We start from the raw sequence: 18,678 nt of genomic DNA, 5'->3' as shown, positions 1-18,678 counted from the left end.
GAGTGACCAGACTCAGGCTGCACAAGTGCATAAGCACGAAAGCCAAGGTGAGGCCTGCAGGCTGGGCACCAGGCTGGGCTGGGGGCTCTGCTCCCGCTCTGCCGAAGGGCTCTGGGCTGCCTTCTTGTTTCATGAGATGGTTTTGATTTGTTCGAGATCCACCTTTCGGTGATGAGTTTGGGAAGGCTCTGGTTACATTTTAGATGAAAACTGCACCTGTTTCCATAGGTGTGACGCTCAGAGCCAGCACAGTGTCTGTGAGTTTCTTTAGAGCTGAGTGGATTCTGGCGGGGGGAGGTGGGGGCACGGGGAATTTATAGACTGAACACCTGTTTACAGGAGGCCCCTGCCTCCTGTTTGCACTTCAAGGACTCAAGTTTCCCATTTCAACTTAAAAGGTAAACAGTTGTTGGTTTTCATTTGTTTTTCAATTAAGAGATTGGGGGCTGAGGGAACAGTCTTACGATAACACTGGAAAAAAATTGTACAGGATAGCATCTTACTATGAAATAGTGAAAACATTTAAACATAAAACATGCAAATGAACTGGACAGTGTACTTGTGCTGCACAACACCTTGCCCTTGTATTCTTCCTAAAAACAGAGTAGCTTTGGGGTCTGTGTGAAAGCACACAGCTTGCTCAGGACCCCTGGGAAAGATGCGGTGGCTGAGCGGAGGGCTGTGGGGGTGGGGTGGCCAAGGTGTCTGTGCCATGGTCAGGCATGGTGGCTGTCTTGGGGGCAGCAGACGCCCCCACTGAGGACTTGATTTTCAGGGGCAAGTGGCCTGCTTGCTGTGTGTTTGAGCAGGAAGGCTGTGACTGAATGGAAAGACTTGGAGAGGATGGTCTGGAATCCTGGGGAGAGTTAGGGGCTGTTTGACCCCTGCTGAAGGCAGAGGTGGTACAGCCACATGTTCGGGTCACTGGATGAAGGGGAGGTGAGAAGGAGAGCATCAAAAAGGACAGGCCCCGAGGGGTGTGGTTTGAGTGACTCGGTACAGACTGATGCCCGAGACTATGGCCGGGACCCTAGAGGGTGGGCACATGTGGAGCACGACAAGGAATTTGGCCATGGGTTTGTTCAGAGATGCTGCCCAGGAGGAGCATGTAGTGTGAAAAAAGAAGGGAAGCTGAGTCACAGTCACATTAGAGGTTGACAGAGGAGGATAGACCTGGGAAGAGGTAAGAGACAACAGTCAGAGCAATCTGAGGGAAGGGGAGGGGCAGATAGAGGGGAGGGGAGAGGAGGGGAGAGGGATGTGGTGCTCCTGATGGTGATGGGATGTGACGATGGTGTTGGTTCTGGAGGTGCTGATAATGATGGTGGTGGTGGTGGTCGCAGTGGCTTGGCCTCGGTAGTGATGTTGAGGATGCAAAGGGCGGTAAGTGTTTTGTGAGGGGTGGTGGCATAAAGCTCCTGAACTGCCAAGGGCTTGGAGTTTTCTTACATGGGACACCACCTGAAACAGGTGTCCTTTGAGCAGACCTGACCTTCCCCCTGCCCAGCAGCTTCCTGAAAGCCTTTGCTTCCTAGTTGGGAAGGAGAGGGAGAGGGTGAAATCTTAGCAAGACTCCGGAACAGAGACAGAAGCAGCCCAAATCCAACAGTATGCTTATTCCTCCTGGACAGTTCTGAGAAAATCTCTCAGGCATTTCTGTTTCTTGGTTCTGAACTTGAGGTATTGCTCATTGCCATAGAAGGATGGAAATAACATTATTCATAATCACATTCCCAGTCGAGTAATGCGCAGTAATCTTTACTAGAAACCCCAGAGGAGCACAGGCAGTGCCGCTCCAGTAGCACAGGTTTCTTCCTTATGGGATTCTGGTGTGAGACCACCCAGCAGAGCCCCTGCTCCTCCCCGGGCACTGCTGTTATTCTTCTGCAGGCACAACAGCAGCACCACGTGTGGCTTCACCAGATGGAGAAGGGCCTCCGCTGCCCACTGAGCATCTTGAAGCAGAGTCACCCCCCGCCCACCCCCCACCCCCTGCCCCCACACTGCGTAGCCTCTGGAATCTGCAGGAGGAGGGGCCGCCTCCGCAGGGAAGGCAGAGTCTACTTAGGCTTTGTTAGCTTTGTTAGCATTTAGAGTTAGCAGGAGACAGTCCTGGAAGGAAGTGAAATCTGGAGCCCCATCCCCTTCACTAAGCCCAGGGCCAGTTTTCCTTTCCTCCTTCCGCCCATTGTTCCGTCTTCTGTTCTCTTCCTCTCTCACATCCCCCGAATTTCCACCATTGTATATTATTCTGTCTTGAGATTTGGACTTACAGTAGCAATGCCCAGCACAACAAGCAGTATTTCAGAGACTTGCACTGTCATTTAATACGCCCAGCTACAGTTGTCGCAAATCTCCCAAATGGTGAGATGCTTCCTGTGCCTTGGCACTCCCTCCAGCCGCGGAGCCATTATCCCAGGCATTCTCGTTTTGAAACAAAACCTTAACGTGGTGTAGTGACATTTAATTTAGTGCTTCTCATTTCAAAGCCCTTAAAAATATTAATTAATTCCCATAAAGCCCTAGGAGGTATATTATTATCTGTAGTGCCTTTCATGCTGGTCCATTAATGTGTCCTTTCTGGGCGACAGGTAAGAAAACGAGGCTGAATCATTTTTTGCATCCCACAGGAGAAGACCTTGATGGAGCCAAGGTCAGAAATAACGAATCCCCAACTTTACTGATGTCTCCGAGTAATGTCAACCCTGTGACCTTATGGGTGGTAGGGGAGAACAGCACTCTTGTTTAGGACTAACCTCGGGGGACACTGAATGGTCTTCAGTGGAACCAGGACTTCACACATCCTAGCTGGAAAGCTGTGCGGAGGGGGCAGACTCAGGTTCTCTTGGTGTCAGCACAGTTTCTAATGAAATAAAATCAGTGTTCATAACATTGTGACTGCATGAGGAAACATGTTTGGACCTAATTCTGGACTCTGTAGTAGCTCCCTGGCGGGCTGGTCTCTCTGGGCCCTGATCCTCACTTGATTCCTTACAGAGGCCCAGACGAGGTCGAAATTTCGGTGAGCGGGACTCCTCATACCTCTCCTTTCAGTGTTTTCATGGCTGTTCTGGCATGTTTATTTTCCATGCAAACTTCAGTAGCAGCTCCGTGAAATACTTTGTTGTTATATTTATTGGAAACGTGGGCTCTTAACCTAGGGAGAACTGATGTCTTAAGAATGTGGGTGCATCTTCCTCAGGCTGGGAGCATCTCCAATTTGTTCATGCTTCCTTCTGTTCTCCAGGACAGTTTTATAAAATTTCCTTCTTAGAGTTTTGTGCATTTCTTGTTAAGTTTAATCTTCTTTGTTGCTTTAAAAGTGGGAGTTCCTTACAGTTGTGTCCTTTAACCACCTATCGATTGTGTGTGTGTGTGTGTGTGTGTGTGTGTGTATTGATTTCTGTGTATTCTTTAGGTTCATCAGCAAGGGTCCAGGCAGGAGTAGTGGGAGGGGGCTAAGCTGGGCAAATATGACTAATCAAGAGAGGGGCATTTTGCTTCCTTACCTTGTCTTTTTGAAACTATTCTCCTTTGCCGCTGTATTACAGCTTTCTGTGTTTAAGTTGCCTCTTCCACATTCCAGTGTTTTTCCAAAGAGATTCAATGCTTCTAAGAAATATTTTTGATATCACAGTGGTGCTACCTTTTACTTGTGTTACTGTGTGGCAGGCATTACTTATTTATCCCATGGGATCTTCGCCATAAATATTTGTTGAGTAAATGAATGTTCACAACCTCTCTGTGAAGTAGGCATCATCCCAGCTGGAGATGGAGAGACATGATATTATTTGTGCAGCGTCCATTCAATGCAAACTTGGAGTAAAGGATGGAGTTTAAGTTTTATGTATTCTTATGAATCCATGGTAAGTTTCTTAATCTTTGTCTCCTGCAACAGGCGCGGTATAAGCAGAGCCTTGATCCGACTGTGGATGAAGTAAAGAAGCTTTGCACGTCTTTACGCCGAAATGCCAAGGAGGAGCGGGTCCTCTTCCACTACAATGGCCATGGGGTGCCCAGGCCCACCGTTAATGGCGAGATCTGGGTCTTCAACAAGGTGGGTGCACCATAAAAGATTCCCATGAATCCAATTTATTTATCTTTTTACAAGGAAATCTTTAAGTTTTGGTGGTTGGCTGCAGATCCTGTTCACCTGTAGCTTCTATGGAGCCATCAATAGTTAATTCATTTCCACAAAACCAAATGCAGGTGCCTTCCGGTTTCTAGGTTGGCCATGTAGGCTCCCCCTCTTGCAGTGGTGTCTCCTGTTCTTCACTTAGATTGTGTCTTTTTCTTACTTATTTGGAGGAATTCCTTATATCCTAGACAGTAACCCTTTACCATTTTTGTTAGTTGCAAATGTCCCTGAGTTTATGGCTTGGTTTCTGGGTTTGTCTGTTTGCTGCTGTTCTCTTGTGATGTCCCTTAGTGGATGGGCTTTCTTTATTTTGAAGTGGCCCCTGTTCAGTCTTCTCTTAGAATGTGGGCATTTAGTATCTTCTTAAGACTTTCCTTATGCCACGGTCACTGAAATATTCCATGTGTTCTTTCACAGATGTGTATTTTTGTCCATAATTTGGATCTTTAATCCACCTGAAACTAATTTTTGCACATACTTTTAAGTAGGGTTTCAAATTCTTTTTTCTTTTTGAAGTGGATACCATTACCATTTAATGCCAGCTTTGGACTCAGTCAGGTTTCCTTAGTGAGTAGGTATGTTTCCGAGCTCTCTGTTCTGTTCCGTGGGTCTCCCTTTATGCCAGTTAGTTGTTTTAATCAGTGTAGGTTTTCAGTGATTCCTGATATTTGGGAAGGTGAGTTTCCCTGCTTTATTCTTTTTGGTCTGTTGATCTTCCATGAAAATACTCAATCAGCTTATAAATCACTAGATTAAATGGTGTGGGGCGTGGAGACTCAATATCTTTATATTATTGAGTTTTCCAAACTATGCTCTTTCAAAGTGTGTATCAGTGGTATCTTATAATTTCATAAATATTTGTATCATTTTTTAGATTTATTCCTAGATACTTTATACTTTTTGACGTGGTTCAGTCAGTTCAGTTCAGTTCAGTCACTCAGTCGTGTCTGACTCTTTGTGACCCCATGAATTGCAGCACACCAGGCCTCTCTGTCCATCACCAACTCCCGGAGTTCACCCAAACTCATGTCCATCAAGTCAGTGACACCATCCAGCCATCTCATCCTGTCGTCCCCTTCTTCTCCTGCCCCCTATCCCCCCCAGCATCAGAGTCTTTTCCAATGAGTCAACTCTTCGCATGAGGTGGCCAAAGTACTGGAATTTCAGCTTTAGCATCAGTCCTTCCACAGAACACCCAGGACTGATTTACTTTAGAATGGACTGGTTGGATCTCCTTGCAGTCCAAGGGACTCTCAAGAGTCTTCTCCAACACCACACTTCAAAAGCATCAATTCTTCGGTGCTCAGCTTTCTTCACAGTCCAACTCTCATATCCATACACGACCACTGGAAAAACTATAGCCTTGACTAGACGGACCTTTGTTGGTAAAGTAACGTCTCTGCTTTTGAATATGCTATCTAGGTTGGTCATAACTTTCCTTCCAAGAAGTAAGTGTCTTTTAATTTCATGGCTGCAATCACCATCTGCAGTGATTTTGGAGCCCCGCAAAAAATAAAGTCTGACACTGTTTCCTCTGTTTCCCCATCTATTTGCCATGAAGTGATGGGACCAGATGCCATGATCTTCGTTTTCTGAATGTTGAGCTTTAAGCCAACTTTTTCACTCTCCTCTTTCACTTTCATCAAGAGGCTTTTTAGTTCCTCTTCACTTTCTGCCATTAGGGTGGTGTCATCTGCATATCTGAGGTTATTGATATTTCTTCCTGCAATCTTAATTCCAGCTTGTGCTTCCTCCAGCCCAGCGTTTCTCATGATGTACTCTGCATAGAAGTTAAATAAGCAGGGTGACAATATACAGCCTTGACGTACTCCTTTTCCTATTTGGAACCAGTCTGTTGTTCCATGTCCAGTTCTAACTGTTGCTTCCTGACCTGCATACAGGTTTCTCAGAGGCAGGTCAGGTGGTCTGGTATTCCCATCTCTTTCAGAATTTTCCACAGTTTATTGTGATCCACATAGTCAATAAAGCAGAAATAGATGTTTTTCTGGAACTTTCTTGCTTTTTCCATGATCCAGTGGATGTTGGCAATTTGATCTCTGGTTCCTCTGCCTTTTCTAAAACCAGCTTGAACATCAGGAAGTTCACAGTTCACGTATTGCTGAAGCCTGGCTTGGGGAATTTTGGCATTACTTTACTAGCATGTGAGATGAGTGCAATTGTGCGGTAGTTTGAGCATTCTTTGGAATTGCCTTTCTTTGGGATTGGAATGAAAACTGACCTTTTCCAGTCCTGTGGCCACTGCTGAGTTTTCCAAATTTGCTGGCATAGTGGGTGCAGCACTTTCACAGCATCATCTTTCAGGCTTTGAAATAGCTCAACTGGAATTCCATCACCTCCACTAGCTTTGTTCGTAGCGATGCTTTCTAAGGCCCACTTGACTTCACATTCCAGGATGTCTGGCTCTAGGTGAGTGATCACACCATTGTGATTATCTGGGTCGTGAAGATCTTTTTTTGTACAGTTCTTCTGTGTATTCTTGCCACCTCTTTTTAATATCTTCTGCTTCTGTTAGGTCCCTACCATTTCTGTCCTTTATCGAGCCCATCTTTGCATGAAATGTTCCCTTGGTATCTCTGATTTTCTTGAAGAGATCTCTAGTCTTTCCCATTCTGTTGTTTTCCTCTATTTCTTTGCATTGATCACCAAGGAAGGCTTTCTTATCTCTCCTTGCTATTCTTTGGAACTCTGCATTCAGATGCTTATATCTTTCCTTTTCCCCCTTGCTTTTCGCTTCTCTTCTTTTCACAGCTATTTGTAAGGCCTCCCCAGACAGCCATTTTGCTTTTTTGCATTTCTTTTCCATGGGGAGGGTCTTGATCCCTGTCTCCTGTACAATGTCACGAACCTCCGTCCATAGTTCATCAGGAACTCTATCAGATCTAGTCCTTTAAATCTATTTCTCACTTCCACTGTATAATCATAAGGGATTTGATTTAAGTCATACCTGAATGGTCTAGTGGTTTTCCCTACTTTCTTCAATTTAAGTCTGAATTTGGCAGTAAGGAGTTCATGATGTGAGCCACAGTCAGCTCCCAGTCTTGTTTTTGCTGACTGTATAGAGCTTCTCCATGTTTGGCTGCAAAGAATATAATCAGTCTGATTTTGGTGTTGACCGTCTGGTGATGGTCACGTGTAGAGTCTTCTCTTGTGTTGTTGGAAGAGGGTGTTTGTTATGACCAGTGTGTTCTCTTTGCAAAAGTCTATTAGCCTTTGCCCTGCTTCATTTCGTATTCCAAGGCCAAATTTGCCTGTTACCCCAGGTGTTTCTTGACTTCCTACTTTTGCATTCCAGTCCCCTATAATGAAAATGACATCTTTTTTGGTGTTAGTTCCAAAAGGTCTGTAGGTCTTCATAGAACCATTCAACTTCAGCTTCTTCAGCATTATTGGTTGGGGCATAGACTTGGATTACTGTGATATTGAATGGTTTGCCTTGGAAACTTAGTTCTCTGATTCCTAGAATGTCGACGTTCACTCTTGCCATCTCCTGTTTGACCACTTCCAATTTGCCTTGATTCATGGACCTGACATTCCAGGTTCCTATGCAATATTGCTCTTTACAGTATCAGACCTTGCTTCTATCACCAGTCACATCCACAGCTGGGTATTGTCTTTGCTTTGGCTCCATCCCTTCATTCTTTCTGGAGTTATTTCTCCACTGATCTCCAATAGCATATTGGGCACCTACCGACCTGGAGAGTTCCTCTTTCGGTATCCTATCATTTTGCCTTTTCATACTGTTCATGGGGTTCTCAAGGCAAGAATACTGAAGTGGTTTGCCATTCCCTTCTCCAGTGGAGCACATTCTGTCAGACGTCTCCACCATGACCCGCCTGTCTTCGGTGGCCCCATACGGCATGGCTTAGTTTCATTGAGTTAGACAAGGCTGTGGTACATGTGATTAGATTAACTAGTTTTCTGTGATTATGGTTTGTGTATCTGCCCTCTAATGCCTCTCACAACACCTACTGTTTCATTTGGGTTTCTCTTACCTTGGATGTGGGTTATCTCCTTTCGGCTGCTCCAGCAAAGCGCAGCCGCTCCTCCTTACTTTGGATGAGGGGTATGTCCTCACAGCTGCCCCTCCTGACCTTGAACATGGAGTAGCTCCTCTCGGCCCTCCTGCGCCTGCGTAGCCACCACTCCTTGGACATGGGGTTGCTCCTCTCAGCTGCCGTCCCTGACCTCAGGCGTAGGGTAGCACCTCTTGGCCACCACACCTGACCTCGGGCAAGGGGTAGCTCCTCTTGGCCATGTGGTTACAAATGTTTAAAAATGATGTTCTGTGAGTTTTTACCATGGTGTGTGGCAAAGCAGTTGATTTTTTGTACATTTTTTTTACGTCTGCTAATTTGCTAACTAGCTTATGGTAAAGTGTCTGCCTGCAGTGGGAGACCTGGGTTCTATCCCCGAGTCAGGAAGATCCTCCAGAGAAGGAAATGGCAACCCAGTCAAGTATTCTTGCCTGGAAAATTCCATGGACAGAGAAGCCTGGTGGGCTATGGTCCATGGGGTCACAGAGTTGGACACAACTGAGCAACTTCACTTTCTTTCTTTCTAATTTGCTGTTCTCTCGTTGATCCTAATGATTTGTACATGTTTTAAAATTTCTAAACAGACTACCATGTGGTTTGCAAATCACAGCAGTTTACTTTCCTTCCAGTCCTGCTGTTTATTGTTTGTATCTTTCTGTGTTACCAGCACCTCCCAGAGAGTGGAGTGGTGACTGCATGTCCTTGTCTCATTCCTCATTTGGAAAGGAGTGTGTCCTCTGCATCATTGTATGATATTCACTATAGATATTTGTAAAAAGAATAAAAAATAAGAAAAACCCTTATCAGATTAAAAGATGCCCTTCTCGGTGGAGACACAGGTGTAAAGAATGGACTTGTGGACACAGTGGGGGAGGGAGTGAATGGGACAAATGGAGAAAGCAGCATCGACATATACACCGCTGTGTGTAAAGTGGGTAGTGGATGAGGAGTTGCTGTAGCACACAGGGTGCCCAGTCTGGCGCTCTGTGGTGACCTAGAGAGGTGGGATGGGGGAAAGGAGGGAGACTCAAGACGGAGGGGGTACATGTATAATTATGACTGATTCCCTCATAGGCCATTTGGTAAATTATCTGCCTGCAATGCAGGAGACCTGGGTTTGATCCCCTGGAGAAGGAAATGGCAACTCACTGCAGTTTTCTTGCAGTGGAGAATCTGTAGAATCTGGAGAATCCCATGGACAGAGGAGCCTCCCGGCCTGCAGTCTATGGGGTTCCAAGAGTCAGACACAACTTAGTGACTAAACCACCACAGTGTTGTTGTATGGTAGAAATGAACACAACATTATACAAATATTTTTTAAAAGATGCCCTTCTATTCCTAGTTTATTTTTTCAAGTCATCAATAGATGTTGCTTTTCCCCCCAAGCCATTTTGTATGTATGTGTTAGATGATGGTATGATTTTTCTCCTTTAAACTTGAAATGCATTGGAAGATATATGATTTTCTAGTATTAAATATACCTTTCCTTTGTGGGATAACCTAGTGTGTCTTGATCAATTATATGTTTTATATAGGGGTTAAATATGTTATTTGTATCATATTGTCTTTATAGTTTTACCTTTTCTAGCATATCATATAGTTAGAAGCATATAGAATGTAGTGTTTTAAAACTGGCTTTTTTCAATTAGGAGTATACATTCAAATTTCCTTCATGTCTTTTCACGGCTAGAGAGCTCATTTTCTCTTTACCACTGAAAAAGATTCCATTATTTGGATGTACCACTAGTGAAAGACATCCTGGTTGCTTCCAGTTTTGGGGAATTGTAAATAATGCTGTTCTAAACTTTTGTGTGGATTTTTGTATAGACATAAGATTTCTTCTCATTTGGATAAATACCTAAGAGAGCCACTGCTAGACTAGCTGTTATGTTTAGCGTTCTAAGAAATTGGCAAACCCTGTTCCAAAGTAGCTGCGTCGTTTGCATTCCCACCAGCAATAAATGGTAGTTCCTATTGCTCCACATCCTCCTTGACATTTGTTGTTGCCAGTGTTCTGGATTTTAGCCATTCTAATTAGGTGCATCGTGGTATCTCCTTTTAATTTGCAGTTCCTTAATGACATAGGATGTTGAGCATCTTTTCATATGCTTGGCTGCCATCTGTATATTTTCTTTGGTGGGGTTTCCATATCTTTTGCCCACTTTTATCAATTAATAGGACTATTGGTTTTCTCACTCAGTTTAAGAGTTCCTTTTACATTTGGGTACAAGTCCTTTATCAGATATTCATCTTTAAAAGAGTCCTTCCCATTCTGTGACTTGTGTTTCCATTTTCTGAACAGTGGACATTGACTTTTGGAGTGCAGACCAGTTATCCTCTAGAACGTCCCTCATTCTTTGTGTTTTATAAGTTTATGTCGCACTGAATAAAAAAGCAAGATCACACTTTCTGCTGTCAGCAAGGGATGCACTTTATTTCTTTTTTTAATATTTACATTTATTTATTTTGGTTGCACCAGGTCTTAGTTGTGGCACATTGGATCTTCGATCTTCGTTGCAGATGCAGGCTCTTTTTATTTGCAGCTTGTGAACTCTTGGTTGTAACATGTGGGATCTAGTTCCCTCCCCAGGGGTTGAACCCACAACCCCTGCAATTGGGAGCTCAGAGTCTTAGCCACTGGACTGACCACCAAGGAAATCCTGAGAGATGCTTGAATGTAATAAGGTGTATCACGAAAGACTAGCTGAAAAAGAGCCAAAGTGGCTGTATTACTAATGAGAAAATAGACTTTGAGACAAGGAGTTTTGCCAGAGATGAAAAGAGACATTGTACCAGACAAGTCAGGTCATCAGGAAGCTATACCTATCCTGAATGCATAGATGGCTAATAGAATTTAAGACACATAAAGCAAGATTGTCAGGACCAGTTAGAGAAAGAAACATATCCAGTATTTGAGTAACAGTCTGGCAGTAATTGATAGGTTAAAACCAATGTTAAAATTGATAATTAAAAACTTTCTCACAAAGAAAACTCCAGACATGGTATATTTTTCTAATTAAAAAAAAAAAAATCACTTAAAAGACCATCAATTGCTCTGACTCACTTACCAGAACCCTACACCCAATGCCCATAGAACATGAGAAAGGCCTGTTCCGCCTTACAGAAATAAATGTCTCAATAAAGTTTGAAGGGTTGAAATCATACAGAGTCTATTCCTTGACCACAGAATCTGAAATTGTATGCTACCTGGAAAATCCTCCAGTATTTTGAAATTAAATAATATATGTATCAAAAAACGTATGACAGGGGACAATGAAAATACTTCAGACTAAACAGTAATGAAAAGATGACTTGTCAAAACTTGTGGGATACAGCTATAGCAGTGCTTATATAAAAATGTATAGCCTTATTAAATTCTTATACAGAAAAAAAGAAAGACTTAAAAATATAAATGTCTACCTTAAGAAACTGGAAAATGTTGAGCAATCTAAACTCAAAGGAAGTAGAAGGGCACAAATAATCAAGGGCACAAATCAGTAAAACAGAGACCAGGTTGTACAGAAGGTTAAAAGAGCTAAGGTTTGGTTTTTGGAAAACGTCTGTAAATTAACAAGTCTAGGTAGCAAGAAAAAAAAGAGAAAAGACAACATTTAGGAATGAAAGATGTCACCACATATTCTATAGACATTGAAAAGATAAGAGAATGTTAATAATTTTATACCAGTACATTTAACAACTTAGATGGAAAATGCCTTTTAAAATACAGCTTTCCAAAAGTGACCCAAAATGAGGTCGAAAATCTGAATAGCCCTAGATCAATCAACGAAATTGAATTCGTAGTTACAATATTGTAAAGTAATTAACCTCCAATTAAATAAATTTATATTAAAAAAAAAACACTTCTTACATGTCAACTCATGGATGAATGGATATTTTTATATAAGTATCATCAGCAAAGTGTATCCTGATCATTACATGTAAAATGTTAAATCATGGATGGAAAAAAGCAAGTGTTCTCCATGATCCATAGGAAGAACAGGTGACACTCAAACTGGAAAGTGAATGTCCTTTGCCCCAGCATTTGCACTGTCTTCACCAGGGGTTCTTAAAATATGGTAGCAGTGATATTCTTGGAATTTATGATACATGCAAATTATCACAACCTACTGAAGACTTAGAGAAGCCTATTCCAGGGAGGGACCCAGAGATCTGTATTTTAACGAGCCCTCTAGGCCATTCTGATGCACACTCACTTGAGAACTCTTCCTCCATAAATCTGGTTTTCAAACATAGAATATCTGGGAAATCAGTTAAGATATGGTCTAAAGTTTTACATCTCAGCATCAAGAAAATAGTATTTAAAAAAAAAAACTTTAAAGTTCTTATAAAGAGATCGTCCAAAGTTTGCTAACTCTTCTCCTGAAGAAATAGAATTTTTTCTGATGGTCTTCAGCCATTGCAAGCATAAACAAAGATGCTAGAAAGACCAAGTTTACAGTAAAATTACCCACTTTTTTCAAGGAGGGGGACTGCTATACTCTCAGTTTTGATAAAGTAACAATTGTAAAAAATGTTAAATGTGGTCTGGCACAAATATTGATTCTAAAAAATCACAAATACATCCTTTTGATAATAACACATTTAAAAACCTTTATGATTCATCTTTCAACAGACTCAGTAATGAACTATATACTAAACCAGAATAAGAGATATCTATTTGATAGTGGTGTGCAGTTTTTCCAAACCAATACATTCTATTATTTAAATAACATTTATTTAAAATTACTCGTAGGGTAAACAATTATTGAGCTGTAATAAAGGAAAGAGGGCTTTCCTGGTGGCTTAGTGGTTAAGATTCCACCTGCCAATGCAGGAGATGCAGGTTCAATCCCTGGGTCAGGAAGATCCCCTGGAGAAGGAAATGGCAACCCACTCCAATATTTTTGCCTGGGAAATCCCACGGACAGACTAGCCTGGTAGGCTTTAGTCCATGGGGTTGAAAAGAGTCGGACATAACTTGGTGACTAAACAGCAATAAAGGAAAGGCAGAGAAAGTATCAACAAAACCAATAAACTTCAGCCTTACGGGTTTTAAGGAGTTTGCTTGTGACTTAAACCCTGGAGTGTTTGATTCACAAGTAACACTACCCCATACCTAACATCTCTGGGCCATCACCTCCGTTGCTGGTTCCTTCAGAAGGCAGATGAATCTTCTGCTAACCCATGCTCCCCTGCTCTCCTTGGAGAATAGCCACATGCAGATGCCTTTACCATCCAGAGAAAGCCAGGTTGACACATCTGGATGCGCCTGTGCTTCCTGTCTGTGAGGTCAGAGGAAACATGCACCCTTGGGGACTTCACCAGAAAACCCTTAGGAGGATGCCATTTTACTCTGGCTGAGACTTCTGACTCATATTTTGAGTTCTTTAACAGATGTACAGACCTTCCTGAGCATTAGAGTGGGGTTATGTCCCATAAGCCCACTATACTTGGAAATACCAAAAGCTGAAAACGCATTTGCTGCACCTAACCTAGGGCTTCCCAGGTGACTCAGTGATAAAGAGTCCATCAGCCAACAGAAGGGTTGTTTGTGTCCTGGATAATTGTAAGTGTATAGGTTGTTCACCCTCCTGATTGTGGGCTAATTGGGAGGTGTGCTCACTGCTGCTGCCCAGCATCAAGGACTGCATGTCGCTAGCCCAGAAAAAAATCGACATTCAAAGTATAGTTTCTACTGCCTGGATGTCACTTTGCCCCAATGTGAAGTCAAAAACTCATGAGTTGAACCATTGGGAGTTAGGGGCTGTCTGAACTTAGAATCTGCTCAGAGATAGAGAGCCACTGGCTTTACCTGGAGAACAAAGTGCACCTCCTCGCAGCTCCTGTCCGGGGGCTCGGTGCTCGCCGCCTCTGTGGTTGACTCAGCTGTGATGACAGTCCGATGAAGCATGTGGCTTTTTTTTTTTTTTTTTTTTTTATGTTTAATATAACCTGACAGCTAAAGTGGAGTGTAATGAATAAATTATCTAAAACCTATTTCTTTTTCTTTGTTTGCAATGAAAACATGGCCTTGGATATTTTTTTTCAAGAAAAAGGAGAGATGCTTTGATTAGGAATTCTCTGTACTTGTAGTTTTTGGTGGGGGAGAAACCAAACCAATGCCTGAAAGGCCCTGGAGTGTTCCAGGTGGCCTTCGGTGCGGGGAACTTTGACTTCTCCAGCTTGTGTAGGTTGGTTCAGCCTAAAAGACATGGGGATATTGCACGGGATAGAAATAGTTGCACTTTGAATGTTGCTTCTGTCCTCCGCTCACTCGCTGCAGCCAGCATCGTGCTGGCTGCCCTTTGCAGGTTTGTAAAACCATGATTCTGGCTGAAGCTTGACAGACTCCCCAGGATCCTTCCGAGATGGGAAATGAGATCCACCTGCTCAAGTTCTAATAAGGATTAGTTCTCAAAGGCCACTTTCCTCCATGCAGTTTAATAGAGTTGATTTTGTATCCCTCCAGGGACACAGACTTCCAAGTTTTACAGGCTTACTAAACTGCAGAATACAGCTCCTGCTTTAAATGAAATTCTCTCTCCTCAAAGGCAGAGGTTCTCATCAAGGAGGCTTTCCTCCCTCTCAGGAGCACATTTAAATGTCCAGAGATCTTTTGGTGGCTTCCTTGGTGGCTCAGCGGTAAAGAACCCCCCTGCAATTCAGGAGAAGTGGGTTTGATCCCTGGGTTGGAAAGATTCCCTGGAGAAGGAAATGACAACTCACTGCAGTATTCTTGCCTGGGAAATCCCATGGATGGAAGAGCCTGATGGGCTACAGTCCATGGGTCACAGAAGTTGGACACAACTTAGCAACTAAACCATCACCACCGCCGCCAGAAACCTTTTGGTTGTCACGACTGGCAGAGAGGGGTAAGTGTTGTTAGAAGGTAGTGTGTTGAGGCCAGGGATGCTGCCAAGCGTGGCAGTGCCTGCTTGGGTATGGGTGTGGTTTGGTCCCCACACCGAGTGACCAGCCCCAAACGCCCACAGGGCTGGGGTGCCTCCACCTCGGCTACAAAGGCCCTTTATCCTCAACTGGCATTCCAGAGGCTGCACCCACCACACAGCCCATCTGTGTGGAGGAATGGGTCCAAGCCATTCTCTGTGGCTAAGCATCCCTGTGGACAGCCTAGGATGCCAGCCCCTCTCACAACTAAAAATCGTGAGGCTGAAAACCAATTCTGAAATCTCCTTGCATGCTGTCCCTTGGACAAGCATTAGAGAATGGAGGCAGTTCTGCCCTCCAGTGGGGCTCAGTGGCTGACAACTCCGCTTGAACCATTTCAGGGGCAGCCAGAGGCACAGGGAATGGAAGGGAAAATGCTTAACACGTTTCCTGATGGATTAGTGCTTCATTATTTTAATGAATCACCATTAATTACATTTGTATCTCAGAAATTTAAAAAGTAACTTTTGATTTTGGGGAAATATAAAAATTATATTTCAGTTACAAAGGCCAGACTTCAGAACTTAATGTGTTAAAATATATTTTATTTAGTGCTTCTTCCCTGTCTTTGGGTCTTGTGGGGCTGTACCTAGAAGGCAGCAAAGATGACAGCATCACCCTTTCCCGACAGTCATGGGGATGAAGGGGTGGCAGGAAGGGGGTCAGAACTGCCCCAGCCGTTTGTGGCCACTTGTCGCTGAGCTAGAACCTTGTGGGAAGCAGATAAACAGCAGAGTGTGGCTGGTATATAAAAATGTGATAGTTTCCTAGGCTGGTGCTAAAATCCTTTCTCCTATCAGTGTAGGGGTGTTCCTGCACACTTAACAGGTTCATTTTCAACACCCCACCAACCCACGCCCCCCACCCCCCCATAGCAGTGGGACCTGCATGTCAGCAAGGGAGGGAGGCTGCTGAGGAGAGGGCTGGAGAGGATTGCTCTTCCTGCTTTGTCCAGGGAGGCACTGACTCATGTCTGCTCTGTCCAGTGTGGCTTAGCTGAAGCCTTTTTACTTGTACAGATAACATGTGATACCTGCTGGTTATGAAACACAATGAACGTACATTATAGTGAACCCCAGAGCTTACCCTTTTCCTCCCTTTTAGTAGTTATGTACATTTTGTCTTTTAAAAAATACAAGTAATTTCTATTCTAAAATGTTCCAAGAGAAAAGAGGTCTTAAAAGAAATAGATGTGACACTTTCTTACCAGCCCCCACTCCCCTGTCATCTCCCAGGTCAGAGAAAACAGCCCTTAGCCGTTCCATGTTCTTTCAGCACCATTTATAGGACCTTCCCCTTAGCACATGCCTGCTGAGTTCTTATTTCATTCAAGTTACGTGCTGGGGATGTGGTGCTTTACACACAAAATGGGATCATATTATATATGAGGTTCTAATACTTGCATTTTAAAAATCATTACAAGCCTCTGACATCTCTCCATGTCAGTGCCTATAAATAACCTTGCATGGTGTTCCATAGTATGGGCCCCTTTTGCTTAATGATCCTTCATATTGGATATATTAGGATCCAGGGTTGTCTGTGACAGTCCCTCTGGGCCATCTGGGCCTGCTGCGGTATTGTCTCATGACACCGAGCCCAAGTCCTTCCATCACACAACTCTCCAGTCCTCCTGTACAGTCAAAGGTGGATGGCCTGCCATGTTTGCATTTTTTTCCCGGGAAGGGAAAGAGGAAGGGGTGAGCATTAGGGCAGCACTTATAATTTGGACACATTTCTGATCATGTCCCATAGGTCAGATTTGGGCTGCAAGATCAGACTTAGCTGCAAAGGAAACTGGGAACAGTGCTCAGCTAAACTTGCATTGATGATTAAGAGGGTAAAAAATAGGTTGTAGACTGGCAGTCTTTTCCACAGTAGCATGTAGACAGCTTACAGGATTTTACCAGTGAAAGTACCAGAGATCCCTGTACATACAAATGCAAGTATTTCTATAAGATGGACACCTAGAAGTCAAAGGCATGTACATTAAAAAATTTTAAGAACCACCCAAATTGCCTTCCCAAAAAATCTTCCTAAATTTATACTCACAGCAATGATGAGCTGGCGCCCTGTTGAACATCCTTGTCAACATAGGGCTTTATTCATCTTTTATATTTTTTTCCAGTTTGCTGGATGAAGAAAGGTAGATAGATGGATGATTCTCATTGTAATTCACATTTCCGTGATTAATCGAGAGAGTGAAACATTCATAGTTGTTGATCATCATGTTTCTTCTGTGAATTGCCTATGTGCAGCTTTTGCCTGTTGTATGTTGTTTAGCCTTTGTTGATTTGCAGCACAAGCTTGTATATACACATATCCTCAATACAGACCCTATGTCACATACGTTGTACCTATTTCCCTCTTCAATTGCTTGTCATTGATATGCACTTTTACCAGAATTATTTAATTTTTATGCTGTTACATTTTTTTTTCTTTCGTATGTTTAAGAGGGTCTTTCTTACACCAAAACAAATTTTTAAATCTGTTATTCTGCTTTTTATTTATTTTTAAAATCTGTCCTGATTATTTTGTGTGTGAAATCTCAGATGGCAGTATTGAATGCTCAGTTAGATTTTACAGAATCACTTGTTGAATTGTTCATTCTTTCTTCACTGGGGTGATATGCCACCGCCGTTACAGTTATATTTGTGGGTCTATTTCTGGGCTTTCCCTCCTGTTTTATTTGTTTGTCTCTCCTTTCCTGATAGCATCCTGTAATTACAATAGAGATTTATAATGTATTTAATATCTGCCAGCATGAGTCCCCACTGGTTATTCTTTCTTCACAGTTTTTGAGGGGGTATTCTTATAAATGTCTCTTCAGCACTAACTTTAGAATCTCTTGTCAAATTCCGTTACGGGAAACCCCTGCTGGTATTTTGATAGGGTGCCGCATTTATAGGTTCGTTAGGAAGAACTGCTTTCTTTAGAACTCTTCCGTGAGAGTTTATTTAGAGAGAGCATATCCAAGTGTTCTTTAACCTTCTGCAGTGACAGTGAGCAAGACACCAGGTGACTGCATTTTGCAGGGTGAAGTGGCATGGCATGAGCAGAGGGTGGTCCCTTTGTGCTGAAGATGCCTGCACCCCCACCACCCCTGTGCTGCCGGCACGTCCTCTCCTGTCTGGGATGGGACTTGCAGCTGGTGACGAGTGTGCTTAACAAGAAGGCTTTTGCCATCACCTTGATGGCAGTCTTCTCCAGGCCTGGTTTGGTCTTCCGGTCTTCTGCCTGTTTTCTCTATTGCATTAGAAATGATCCTCTTGGCAATACCAGAGGCAGTGTTTGTGGCTCAGCCTTGAGGGAACACCGTCACCTTTCCTGTAAGTGCACAGAATTGATTTCTGCCGGAGTTTCACCACTTAAACCATTAGTGCCCGAGGAACGGTAAATAAGTGGGGTGTTCTATGCAGAAGAATTGCTTAAAAATGTTACTTTTGAGTGTGGATTTTTAATAATTTCTCTGCTGAGATGAGGGCCATTCCTTTCTATGTTTACCAGTAATTGCTGGAGTGGTTTCAAGTACTGAAGAGT

The 18,678-nt window shown here is 43.2% G+C and overlaps 1 protein-coding gene across 1 annotated transcript in view; it reads left to right on the top strand.

Annotated features, from left to right (window-relative positions):
- Nucleotides 1–18,678, top strand: part of RPTOR (regulatory associated protein of MTOR complex 1) — a 324,636-nt gene that overhangs the window by 133,291 nt on the left and 172,667 nt on the right. The window contains 1 exon segment of the mRNA NM_001192130.4: nucleotides 3,899–4,057. Within this exon segment, the coding sequence (NP_001179059.3) occupies nucleotides 3,899–4,057 (159 nt within the window).

This window comes from Bos taurus, chromosome 19 (genome assembly GCF_002263795.3).
Source record: "Bos taurus isolate L1 Dominette 01449 registration number 42190680 breed Hereford chromosome 19, ARS-UCD2.0, whole genome shotgun sequence".
Lineage (NCBI taxonomy): Eukaryota > Metazoa > Chordata > Mammalia > Artiodactyla > Bovidae > Bos > Bos taurus.
The sequence above is the reverse complement of the archived record's forward strand: the minus strand, read 5'-3'. Positions and strand labels throughout refer to the sequence as shown.